Here is a 13,553-nt window from a genome sequence, read left to right as displayed (position 1 = left end):
GAGCGGAGACAGCCCCGTGTGTGGGACGCTGGCGATCTCTTCTGACGGCGATGACCTCTTCTGCCCGCATCTCCACGCGGGTTCCTCGTCCCTTGCGCTGTCTAAACACGATCCCTCGACACAAACGAGAGATGGCACGAGCGGCGAATTCAACTCGAGCCAAATTCCTGTTCAGAACTCTTCCCTTCTCCCCTAATAATCGGCAATCGTCTCGTCCTCCGCCGCAGTTTACTGTGAGCATGGCTAGAACCAATGCGCATTCGAGGGGTGCCGGGAAGTGTTCATTTCAGGCGGCAGATCAAACGCGATCCCAGCTCCCATTCGCGGCCACAATGCTCCCCGCGTTTTGTTAAACTTTTGAAAGAGTTGTTTTAAACAGGGCCCATTGAGCGCCCAGCTGAATTGGAATCGGAGCTTCGCGGAGCCGCACAAAAAGATGGGGGGTCGCGTGGTAGTCACATTATAGCCCCGACTCTTCCCCCAGCCACACAGGCAACAGAGACTCCAAGCCACTCAGCCTCCTTCCAGCTACTTACAGGCACAACTACCCAGGCATTAAAGTCACAGCCATGCAGGCTATAAGCCACCCAGCCACCTAGCACACCCATCCATCTACCCAGCCACTCGTCAAAGAGCCAGACATCCATCCATTCACCCACTCACCACCCAGCTAATCATCCATCCAGTCTCCCAACCATCCAGCCACTCACCATCCATCCCCCTAGCCGCTCACCACCCAGCCAGTCACCCGTGCAACCACCCACCAGACGCCGTGCGCTTTGCAGCACCACGCCACACACGCGCCGCAATAACAAGGCGGCTCTTAGTGTTCAGCCCCCATCAATGCGGACCTCCATTCGGTAACTAGTCGGGCGTGCCCAACTAATTCAGTGTCCACTGACTCGGGATGTGGGCGCCTATTGGGTTTCTATTAGATATGTATGATAACCGAATGATAGGTGTCCAGTACTTGGACTAAACGGCTCGTGTGCACGTGCGTGAAACCATTTGCACGCCAGCTCGACGTGTGCGTGCGTATTATATGCACGCAGTGCCCCCATACGTAGCTGCGTGATAATATATAATACTTGACGGTCCACGTGCCAATCCACTGCTGGATGAAGGCCTCCCCATACAGTGTCGGTGAAGGGAGTTGTTTGACCATACTTCACCACGCTGGCCATTGCAGGATGGCTGAAGGTGGGTGGTGTGAGGACTGGAGCGGCTCGGATTTCACTCACCACTCATATAGCCGTGGCCAGGAATCGAACTCAGTTGACCAGGTTTACAACGCCCTGTGTATGTGATCGTAGGATGCGTGAGTGACAGCCCTCTCTGGTAGCTACACAACGATATCTACGAAGAGTGTTCATTTAATGACATTGTTTTTTTTTATTATATATATAAAGAAATAAGTTATAAATTACAAACAATTGCGTAAAAATATTCGAGAAACGCGTCGGTCACCCTTGCCCAACGCAACAATAGTCGCTTCGATTCACGAGCACGGGCAAACGTGGTACGGTGACAGTCAGCGCCGAGCGTCGCGGTGCCGTATTCATTGACCATGACCGCGATGTGGGGCTCCCACAGGGCACCCGTGGACACGACGTGCGCGCGTCACAACACACTGTGTACAAAAAACAAGTCTGTAACAAACTGTTGGGGCAAGTTCTGTTAGCGAGCACCTACGAAGGCCGGCACGGTACACGAGGGGGGTGGGGTGGCCAGCACCACGCCCGGTCGCCTTTGTCTCCCCAGTGGCGATGTTTACACACCGCACCAAGTACTCATTTGAGGTTGAGTCTACCTAGGGGAGAGGCCCAGGACCGGCTCAGATAATCGTCACTGATTTTGGCCGTGAGCGGGAATCGAACCCGGGTCACCAGGTTCGTAGCGCAGCGCGCTAACCGCTACACTACCGCTCCCCACTGTGTACACGCACGCACACACACGCACCCAGGCACCGTATGGAAATAACAACAATGTCGTGTTGTGTCATTGCAGTATTTCTAATTTGTTATCTTATAACCAATTTTAACGTGTGTCTATTTCTCTCTCGCAATGGAAAAAAGTGCATTCTTTGTTTCGATACGTGCTGTACTGTGCTCGACAAACGCCACTTCGTGGACTTGATGAGTGGAACTCAAGAGCGCGGCATGGACATCGTTGAAGACAAGAGTCTCGAAAACTGTCTGCCGAATGAATGCACTTCGCGATCAACGCGCCCTCTCCGCTTCGCGTGGCAAGTGCACCTCGGATTGGTTGCCAGTTGGGGTTTTGTCCTGAACGGACTTTGTCTGCAACGAGTCGATTGGCTTCGTTGAGTGACATCTGCCACTTAGCGGCGTGAGCCCTCACGAGTGAAACGAACCACCCACTCACTACTGACGGAGAGCGAAGTTATATAGAAAATGACAACAACGCACCCACCCGCTTTCCCTATTCAACTCGCCCACCTCAAACTTTTTTTTTTTATACAAAACTCGCACAGGTGGCACGGTCAACATTAGTGAATTCATATTATTTCATAGACTTGGAAAACATGTTTGACTTAAAGTCGGACTGAAAGCGCATTGGATTGTACATAAAGCATGCGGGTCCGCTCGCGAGCCTTGCAATTCGCGCGCTCCGATCCCCATTCGTCGCGGCTCCTTCGTGGAGGCGCGCAGTCAGACGCGCAGCGCCGTCATCTCTCACGCGCGTCTCGAGCAAGGCTCCTATGGCAATATTCGGGTCAACGATCATCTGCAGCCCTTGTCGCCTCTCTGAGCGAACATCACATTTGCAGCTGTCGGACGCCACAGACGTGAAATGTCAAGAATTGTTTGGGCGTTTTTGTTTGTTTAAGGCGCATGTTTTTTGTAAGAAGAACATTCGATTGTTTTCATGAAATGATAAAAAGGCAACAACTTGTGAGACTTCTATTGGGGCGTATTAATAGCAAGACAAGTTCTACTGGCATTAATCTCACGGGACCATTCTATGCGCAAAATGCACTCTTCGCAATCCGATGCGCGCATTCTAAACAGCATTGTGCGTGAGCCGTGTTCCATTGGCGGTCTTTGATTCACACACTCACGGACAATTTAGCGCGTAAAAGCGGCGTGCTTCATACACAGACTGCACACACGCACACACGCGCGCAATTGGCTCGTCTATAGAGAGGACAAACACACACACAGAGGGTCCAATTCACGTGTTGTTGGCGGATGTTCCTTTTCGTCAGAGTTTTTTTGGCGAAAACGCGCCGACGTCTCCATCACCAACCACAATGAGACGAATCGCTTCGGCCGTTTCATGACGACGCGACTCTGGCTGGCCCCAAGTCGCACGTTCGCCATACAGTATGCACTATATACAGTATGTGCACTGCCTCCGGCACGAGGGTGTGCGCTTGTGTTCGAGTCCTCGTGAATTGTTGACCAGAGCCACGCATGACTAGAACGCGTTTGTCCGCGCCTCAATCCGCGCTCCCACCCCGTTGCTGCCCCCCGCGACCTCACGCCTCGGCTTGCCGCTGGAGGCAGGGCTCCACCTTGACGCGTTCGCTGTCGTCGCTCTCCGCCTTCGCGGAGCCGGGCCCCACGCCGTGGGTCTCGGTCACCGTCGCTGCGGCTGCCGCCTCCCCCTTGAGGAGCTCGGCGAGAGCGCCGATGTAAATCTGCGCCATCTGCAGCGTCTCGTACTTGGAGAGTTTCTTGTCGCCCGCGAACGAGGGGATGACGTTGCGCAGGCGGTCGAACGCGTGGTTGAGGCCGTGCATGCGGCGCCGCTCGCGCGCGTTCGCCGCGAGGCGCCGTTGCTTCTGCACGACCACGGGAGCCGCGGCGGAGACGTCCACGGCGGCTCCCCTGAACTCGGGGCGCAACGCGAGGCCCTGCAGGGGCCGCTCCTCGGGGCTCGGCGTGGGCGAGCCGTCACCGCCGCCTAGAGCTTGGGGAGAGCAGGGGGAGGGAGAAGGAGGGACGGGAGACAGACGTTGGTTTGAGGGCTCTGGTGCAGAGGCGGGAGCTCGCGCGGAGCGGCGCTGTGCCGACGGAGTTAGGTTTAGGGCGAGGGCAACAATCAATCGGTGTCTGTATTTGTTAGCGGCTAATCGTCCACTTACGCGTGGTCGCTGGGAAAAGTGCGTTTAAGACGACCGCTACGTGAATGGTCACGCAAAAACGTTGGCACCACTTAGATATCTCCGTAATTGTTTGAATGAATACTCTTTTTAATTCTGAACAGTGCTATATGGAAATTTGTATACTTGTGGGCAAACATGCAATACCCGAATATACGCAACCACGTAACGTTGCCATTCACGTGTTCATTTAAAACCAGGGTAGAACTCCTGCGACTGAAAAGGTTTGTGGTGCAACGCCACGTGCAATGCTTCACCGCACGCCGAGTTCAGTCACGCAGAAGCTCGAGGCCCAATTGAGCTCTACAGACATTGACACGAGAAGTCGCGCTCCTGCTCACAGTGTCACACAACACCCGGCGCTATCGCGTGCATTATTAATCCAAGCACTTATCCCATAGTTACTCCGTAACGAATTCGAATAAATTGACGATACCGAACATATACATGTCTCGTTACATGTCGCTAGGTAAAAAAAAGATGGAGAAATAAGAATACTACTGAATGATGATGATGTACATACAGGTGTATGTCCAGCACGATTAAAGTGTCTTATTCAAAAGGCACACACACGGCTTGCTAATTTCTGTTGCCTGTCGTGGCGCAACACGCGGCCTCAACTCGACACGATATCTCGACGATGATTCATATAATCATCGTCGTCATAATTGTTTGCGATTTTGTCCAGCTCTTTCGTTAAGGGGTCGCCGCACAGCGCAGTCGATTCAAAATCAGTTTAAACATCTCAAGAATCAAACACGCAAAGACTTGCGGAATCCCTACATCAGACAGCTCACGCGCGAACATTGGAGTTCTGCAAACAAGACGAGTAATTTTACGCTTGACGCGTGGAGGGCCGTGGGCTGTGCCAGCCGAGAGGTTTAAGGGGCAATAACAATTTCACGCCACCGCGGTGTCGGGACGCACGCGTGCTGTTTTACAACTCGCTGTCTGTTTGTTTTTATAATCAGCGCCGCTGGGTTTAAATCGGCCCTGAAGGGCGCTGTTTTTCTGGCGGTTGTTCACGGTGTAAGGTTTCACCAGGGATGGGCACAGCGTTGGTTTTTACCTTTACTCAGTTCGTCCAAGTAATGTAAAACTAGGCGGGGGGAGCGGGGGCGCTGTGGTTAGCTCACCACGCAATGAAACCGACCCACCTGGGTTCATTTCCAGGCGACGACTAACATCATTGGCGAGTCTTAAGACCGTTGTCACCATCAAGCATTGACCAGCTTGGCGAAATATGGTATGACCAAACAACCCCCTTGGCAGACATGGCGTGCACGGTGCTCAACTGGAACTCGACCCAACACCCCGAGTAGAGTGTCATCTGTTGAATCTCTTGAATCCTACGATTAATACAATAACCAAGAGGAACCAAAGCTTGGTTAAACTTTATTGTACTAAATTTAACCATGATATTAAATACCCAAACGCACTTTAATGAATATTTATACGATAATTGATGGCTCTGTTACACACATCACATTTCCGATGTTTAAAGAACGTTCCTAATTTGGACATTGGAAAATTATTGTCATCTGAAGTGATATAACTGAGTCTGAAATCCACATTGACATGATATCACTATTAAAACGATTATTTTTCCCCAGGCTACATATGTAAGGTATGCAGAGGCATTTGAAGGGTAGGAACATTTCATGTGTTGGTTTGAAATGTATATTGTATCTTTTTATGATCGTCAGCTACACTAAAAGTGTTCCTTTTCAAAGGAGGCATTTGCTAAATTTCAACATCAAAGGCGCGTGATCAACAGGTGTGCGCCACTCAGGTGGCCTTGTCGATAGAGGGTTAGAGGCGGATAGAGTTCGGGTTGGACAGGTAGAGGGAGACGGGAGAGCGGCAGAGAGGAGAAGGGGGGGGGGAGTACCTTTGAAGAGCTCTCGACGCGTTCTGCCCGAGGCTGGCGGCGAGTACCCGCCGCTGCTGCCTCCTCCCTCCGCGCCCATCAGCATGAACCCGTCTGCTTCCAGCTCCGCGGACTCCGCGGAGGGCGGCGACCCCTGCTGCAGCCACGAGTCGCGGCCGCTGCTCTCGGAGCCGCTCCACTCTCGAGGCGACGGCGGGAAGCCCTCCCTCGCCACGGTGAGCATCTCGAGGCCGCACAGGTGCAGCAGCATGCAGCCAGCCGGGGGGGGATCACGACCAGAGAGACGGGGTGGCCACACGCGGGTCGCGCTCAGATGAGGGTGCAGCCCTAAATGCGGTTTCCTTCTCTCTCTCTCTGTGTCTTGCTGCACAGTCAAACAAGCAGTATTCGAGTTATGGAGAGATTACAGATGCTGCCCGTCGTACGAGTTCTGAACAGACAATTGTTTGTCGTGCACACGCCCACACGCAATGGTGCCCCCTTAATATTTGTGCACGGATCAGAGAGTCTCTGTGCGACCTTGTGCCCATGTGTGTCTGATTAGTGGCACCTGGTTGGGGGCGTGCGCGCGCGTGTCTGTGTGTAGGTACGCACACGTGCGTGCGTGTGTGTGCGCGCGCGCTGTGGGGTTGGCGCGCGCGCGCTGCGTGGCCCAAGCGGAGTCGCGTGCGCGCTTTATACGCGGGGCGCGCGCCGGTCGCGTGCGCGGGACCAATGGACGCGAGCGAGTCGCGTGCGTGCGCGTGCGTCGTGCGCGCGACCCGAAGTGTAGACTTCTTCTTTTGGGGCGGGGGGGGGGATGAAGGTGGATGCTGTGTGTAGGAAGGCGGAGGGGGGAGGGGGGAGGAGGAGGGGGAGGGAGCGGTGGGTGGGTGGATACTATTCGCGATGAGAGGCGCGCAGCACCCAACCGAGTCGGGGAGTTGTTTTGTTTTCTAGTTGCGAGTATCGAGAACAAAGGTGCTTCTTCATGTTTTAATGTCTCTAGAAATGTAATGCGTTTAATATCCTCCTTTTGTTGATGCACATATTGTATAATATTCTAACGTGGCGGTAAGCACGTATTTTATTATTATATCTTTTAACAACTAAACAAAGTCTCACGGAGGTGTGGAATATTTTAGCAATTTTTGTTTCATGTACTTGTCGAAAGCAACCGTTATTCAAAGTTCCATAGCACTTGTTTGTGGTGCTGCTCAACGAAAACACTTTAAATGAACCACGTGATGACCATCGTGGACTGACCCCCAGAGATCTTCGCTCTCAAAGCGTTTCCCACCCAATGTCGAACGTCTCATCATTAGTGCATCCCCAAATAAATAAAAACAAACTTTTTAACGCATTCGTGAACTTATATGTACGGTGTAAAACAAAAATACTGCTCATCAGCATATATGTACAGTATATATATACACATATATATTTTGTATGCACATAGCATATACGTACGTGTGCAGTATACGCGTGTTGTACTGTCGGACACTCATTTTGCAAAAGTGCTCCGTAAATCATGCGAAGTACCTGTTCTGCGTGTCTTGTGTGCGAGTTCGCTTATAGGCAACGGGTAACATGAGGGGCAACCAGTTCTGGAAAACTGTTGGGTTGACTCAGCGTGAAATGAGCAACTGGTGCGGTGTATGAACGTTGAACTTTATTTTTATTTTATTATTTGTCCATTGGTATGCTAAATTCCTCTTCATATGCACATTCTTTTGTTAAGGCGCTCCTCCTCGCAACACCTATATAAGCTCCTAGCTTGATAATGTTCTCATTCTTCGCCTGAGGACGGCTGCTTGCGTTGTGGCCGAAACGTCGTGAGAATTGTTTTATTATGTTTTATTTTTATTATTTTATTACTTCCCTTCTACGTGACTTTACCGAAAGAACCAAGAAGATGAATCCCTGCAGTCACGAAAGCTTTAAATCGAAATTATTTTATTATATTTATTTTTATTATTTTATTATTTCCATTCTACGTGACTTTACCGAAAGAACCAAGAAGACATCAAACTCTTGTTTGTGGTGCTGATAACCACACCGCTAACCGTGTGCACCATTAGGAAGCAACTGGGAGATATGCACTTTAAAATCTAGATTGAAAACTAATTTCATTAGAACTGCTTGTTGTGTTTAGTTTGTCGTTCTTCCCCCCGCACGTCCGGTTAGCACGGTTGGCTACGTCAGATGCGAAAGAAGTTCAACACACATACAGTACATACGATTCCGCCCTTAATAGGTGCTCGCTAACACCACTTGCCCCCTGCAGCTATATGGGTGTCTGTGTCTGTGTGCGCGTGTCGCGTGTTACGTGCGCGGGTTGGTCAGTGACGACGGGCGCATTGGCAAGGGCTCAACCTGCGTGTTCACCAAACCGCAGTAAGCGGGGCTTAGTCATCGGCCGAGCGCCGCGGTTGTGTTGATATCTGTCGGTATAAAATCACCCCGCGGCGTGCCGTGTAACCCCGTGCGTGTGAGTCACCAAGCAATGCACGGACACGGCGCTTACACGACTCTCTCTCTCCTCTACGTTGTTCGCGTTTCCTCTTTTTTTTGCTTCGCATTTTCGGAAAATGTGGAACGCACCTCCGACAATGAACATCGCGCGTTGCGAGTAACGCTCGTCTCGGAGTCTCTCTCGTTGGGACCCTGCAGGGCTTGGTTGGATTTGTCTTTAACTCGTGGAGGGGGCGGGTAGGGAGGGAAGGTGGAGGGGTGAAGTTACGTGAAAGGATGTGGGGCTGCCTATATTAGCTGGGGGGTGATGTTATAAGGAAAGTGGGGGATATTCCTGGAGTGGTTACTCATGAATAAATAACCAAAATCTGTCTCATGTCCCTGTATTTTGTGTGCCAGGTGATTGATCCAGGGGGGCTAACTGGTCTAGGATGTTGTTCCAGGGTACCAGTAAGGAGGGCTCGTGGACGTTTCAAGTACTCAGTAGAGTTTAATGAGCTGCTGCGTATGTTTGGAGTTAGGGCGTGCTGGGTATGTTGAGATACCCAGGGGGTTAAGAATATGTTTCACCTTTTCTGGCAATAAAACAGGTTAAGTCACGTAGAAGGGAAATAAGAAAAATAAAACATAATACAATAATTCTCACGACGTTTCGGCCACAACGCAAACAGCCGTCCTCAGGTGGAAAACAGGTCTGTCATTCAGACGCTGTCTTTCCGACAGACCTGTTCTTCACCTGAGGACGGCTGCTTGCGTTGTGGTCGAAACGTCGTGAGAATTATTTTATGTTTTATTTTTATTATTTTGTTATTTCCCTTCTACGTGACTTTACCGAAAGAACCATGAAGATGAATCCCTGCAGTCGTGAAAGCTTTAAATCGAAAAATAAAACAGGTGTTAAGATGTCCACACGCCAAATAGATACATTTCGCAGGGCATCAAGTCTGCATTAACCACAAGAAATGCATCTATTTGGTGTTTAACATCTAAACACCTGTTTCATTTTCAGAAACGGTAACACCTATTCTTTTTTATTCTATACTTTTCTCTCTCATAATTTTGATACTGGCAAAAAGGTCCCATAGATACCCAGGGGTTTCAATGCCTAGGAGTGTTGCTGCTATTGATAGGGCACTAATTTAGTTGTAAAGTTTAGTGATGGTCGCGTAAAATTCGGCTTTTGTCTGGACAGGACCGGAATGCGTGATTGTGTGATTGAGTCGGTTTCTTGTGGGCATCTGGAGTGACCTTATGAGGCGTTGTTGTCGAACTTGGCTCGTTTCTGGTTTGTAAGGTGGCACCACGTTGGCGAGATGTTAACAACCTCCCCTGGTATACAACAGGTCATGGATTCGATCCCGACCCTGACGCATGTATATGTGTGGATGTTTCATGTTCTCTCTCTCTCCCCGTGGCAGCGTGGATTTACATTCTCCAGGTCCACCGGTTTTTCCCTCCACATTTAGAATCATGCGTTTAAGAATATTTGGCTGCTATAAATGTCAACCTCGTTTATGATAGACAGGTCGCTTCTGAAAAAGAGCTACATAGCTCAGTGGGGCCTTACCCGGTCAAATAAAAAGAGTACAAATAGTACGGTGGGTGCCATTGTAGACATTTGAATTGGATAGTCTTGATGCGAGCAGATCGGCGGCCTCTGTGCAATGATTTTCGATTGATCCGTTTCCGTTGTGGGTCCGTGGCGAGGATGAGAGCAATACCGCCCCATAGTGCCTCGGTTCTGGGTCCGGTTGGCGCATTGTGCGGGAGGAGGATCGTGGGGGGGGGGTGAGCCGTGTATGTGACCTAGTGAGACGCTGGGTCACACACACGCTCTTAATGTTACCGCAGTGATCGTGATGTAGTAGCAGCGCACTCCTCTGTCAATCCACTGTTAGATGACGGCCTCTGGACGCCATGCTGGTCGTGGGGGTGCTTGACCATACATCACCACACTGGTCAATGTGTTCAGGCTCATTGATCAGTCCATAAATATAGACATTTTAACAAAGCGCCGTCCTGGTAGAAACCTGCGATAATATCTCATTATAGTTGGAAGGTCGATGGTTTAAACATAAGCTTGCCTTCAACGCTTGAACACTACCTATGCAGGTTTGTTTTGTGTGTTAAACAAAGATTTTCTGCTGAAACAACTTTATGCCACTGTATATAATCGCTGAGACTCGCCTCCGCCATGGGAATGTGGATATCACTCCTCCCCTGGTTCAGTGCTGCGAACACGAAATGAGCTCCTCCTGAATGCTCACTTTGAGATCAGGAAATCGCTTGTTCGTGCGTGACCTCTCGAGCTCCCACGATACCGCCTTCAGTTTCCCAAGGCAACAATGCCGTTCGCGGATCATCCCATAGCCAAGGGGATGAGAGACAGCGACACGCGGCCGCTCGGGAACGGTGGAGTGAATGAAGTGGGGGTGGTGAGTGGCGCTTCGGGTGGCGATGCGGGGCGAGCGACACCGGCGCGTGTAATGCACCAAAACAGGATTAGCGGCACTGCCTCGTGTCGAGTAATTGCGGCTGGCGTGGAGTATTGACCTGTCCGCGAGCGGGGGGCTAGACCTACACCAGCACGCCGCCACAGTGGGGACTTTCCTATGCACTTATTGGGTTCCTTAGTTGCGAATGCGCGCGCGCGCGTCTGCGTGTGTGGCGCTGAGTGGTGAACGCACTGCGCCACGAGCCCTGGGTAATTGTGTATTTATTGAACTTATTTTTGCCATGCCGATCGGTCGACTCGGCATAATGTTAATGCCTTGAATTGAGGCTGCCGTCTCCACAATGTATACACCCAGATGGGATTGCATCGCGCAGTTTCTCGTGCTTGAATATCAGCACTGGGGAGACAAAGGCGACTGAGTACTCTGCACTCTATTCTCATGTGCTGCTGCGGTTTTAATAGGGGGTTCGCTAGAACACCTGGACGAAGAGGGATATGTCTGCGTGCGCGTGTGAGCGGTGTCGCTGTGGTTGGCGCACTGCTCACCGAGTTCGTAGCCACGCAAGAGCGCGCGCTCTGCTGGTTGGTAGCCTCTGGGGGCGGAGGACCCCTCGACGGGACGTGCATTCACGTCTCGTCGCTGAAAGCCACCGCGCGCTCAACGTACCGCATGTGGATAAGTTAAAGGGGATGGTATTCTAAGGGCGGTACTCGAAGCCAGACGAAGGCCCCGTGTCACAGCTCCATCCAGGGGTTTCGTCTCACCACGCCAGTTTATGGAGCCGCGTGAGACGTGGCCGGTTGCTCGTGTGACATTTTTCCGTTCCTAACGACTTGGCTGCAAGAATCTTGAGTCTGATCACTTTTAGCGGAATTACCGAAGAGGCTGTAAGAACCATATCTGTTTGTGTATATATATATGATGAGTGGGGAGCGGTAGGGTAGCGGTTAGCGTGTTGCGCTACGAACCTGGCGACTAGAGTTCAATTCCCGCTCACGGCCAAAACCAGTGGCGATTATCTGAACCGGCCCTGGGCTTCCCGTAGGTCGACTCAGACTCAAATGAGTACCTGGTGCGGTGTGTAAACATCGCTACTAGGCAGACAAAGGCGGTCGGGCGAGGTGCTAGCCACCCATCCCCTTGTGTGCCATAGGTGCTCTGTAACAGCACTTGCAGACAAAGGCGGTCGGGCGAGGTGCTAGCCATCCATCCCCTTGTGTGCCATAGGTGCTCTGTAACAGCACTTGCCCCCAACAGTGTGTCCAGGCAGGCTATACGGGGGATCTGTGTCTTTGTATGATGTGCCCTTGATTGGTCAAGGATTGCTTGCTCAGAACTCCCCCTTCCTTTTCCGTATCTCGCAAATCGCGCGATAAATACAAATGCGGTGTTAATAATTTTAGAAATGTAGCCATGGTGTTTTTTTGTCAGCGTGGAAAAAGGTTAGCCTTGAGGCTACTGCTCACTTCAATTCTATTTCATCGGCAGTATATTCGGTCTTATTTTTTGGTTCTTTCGGTAAAGGCACGTATATAGAAAAAAGAACAATACAAATAAAGTGAATAAAAAAATACAAATAAAAAAACACTGATGTAGACTGTAGCAATGGTTCTTAATCGGAGTGAGTGTACTGGCAGTCTATAATGTAGACTGTAGCCTAGTTATTAAGTTTGGTGAGTGTACTGGCAGTCTATATTGTAGACTGTAGCAATGGTTATTAAGCTGGGCGAGTGTACTGGCAGTCTATAATGTAGACTGTAGCCTGGTTCTTTAACCTCGGTGAGCGTACTGGCAGTCTATAATGTAGATTGTAGCCTGGTTCTTAACCTCGGTGAGTGTACTGGTAGTCTATAATGTAGACTGTAGCCTGGTTTTTTAAGCTGGTAAGCGCATTAACAGTCTATGCTGTAGACTGTAGCAATGGTTATTAAACTGAGTGAGCGTACTGGCAGTCTACAATGTAGACTGTAGCCTGGTTTTTAACCTTAGTGAGTATACTGGCAGTATATAATGTCGACTGCAGCCTGGTTATTAACTTGAGTGAGCGTACTGGCAGTCTATAATGTAGACTTAATTTGGTTCTCTCAATAAAAAATAGTAAGAACAAGTGTGCGAATGTTTTTCATCAAACAGTGAATGACAAAGGGATGTAAATGAATATAAGATGATATGCGGCACGCATCAAATACCAATGTCATTGTTTTAAAATCTTCGCAATCACGTTAACATACTTTCCGCGCTCGCTACATTATGATATGAGAGCCCAAACGCATGCGGAAACAAATATCAGTTGGCGCCCATTAAACACCGTCCCTCTCACCACGAATCTCAGGATGTGCCGACCTTCCCTACAAGTGATGTCACTCACAGAGATGCAGCTCGTCTCAGAAGGCCGTGTGCGCATGCGCCCCGTGGTCTACACCCGCGATGGGTTTGTTGATCAAAGACCGCTTGCTTGTGCTACCATGCAGAGTTTTATGGGGTTTTTAAAAATTCTTAAATCTTTGGGGATAGATACAATGATGGACGCTCGCGGTGGCTCTTACTACTAACGCGTGCGTCGAAGTCATTGTCCGCTAGGGAGGGAAAATCCATAAGACGCAGCAACAGCAGCGTCTGCAAA

General features: G+C 50.4%; 1 protein-coding gene across 1 annotated transcript; it reads right to left on the bottom strand.

Annotated features, from left to right (window-relative positions):
- Positions 1-1,368: 1,368 nt before the first annotated feature.
- LOC144720777 (uncharacterized) lies at positions 1,369-6,270 on the bottom strand. Its single transcript, XM_078597804.1, has 2 exons — positions 6,021-6,270; positions 1,369-3,936 (listed from the first exon to the last, which is right to left on the bottom strand). The coding sequence occupies exons 1-2, from the start codon at positions 6,268-6,270 to the stop codon at positions 3,503-3,505; spliced, it is 684 nt and encodes a 227-aa protein (XP_078453930.1). The 3' UTR covers positions 1,369-3,502.
- Between the last annotated feature and the right edge of the window lie 7,283 nt (positions 6,271-13,553).

This window comes from Lampetra planeri, chromosome 9, assembly GCF_965212315.1.
Source record: "Lampetra planeri chromosome 9, kcLamPlan1.2.h2, whole genome shotgun sequence".
NCBI lineage: Eukaryota > Metazoa > Chordata > Hyperoartia > Petromyzontiformes > Petromyzontidae > Lampetra > Lampetra planeri.
Note: the sequence above shows the minus strand (reverse complement) of the source record. Positions and strands in the feature narration are given on the sequence as shown.

Coding starts and splice junctions, on each gene's coding strand:
- LOC144720777 (XM_078597804.1), bottom strand. CDS start 6,270: ATGCTGCTGCACCTGTGCGGCCTCGAGATGCTCACCGTGGCGAGGGAG. Junction 3,937..6,020: donor GCGTCGAGAGCTCTTCAAAG/GTACTCCCCCCC, acceptor GCTCTCCCCAAG/CTCTAGGCGGCGGTGACGGC.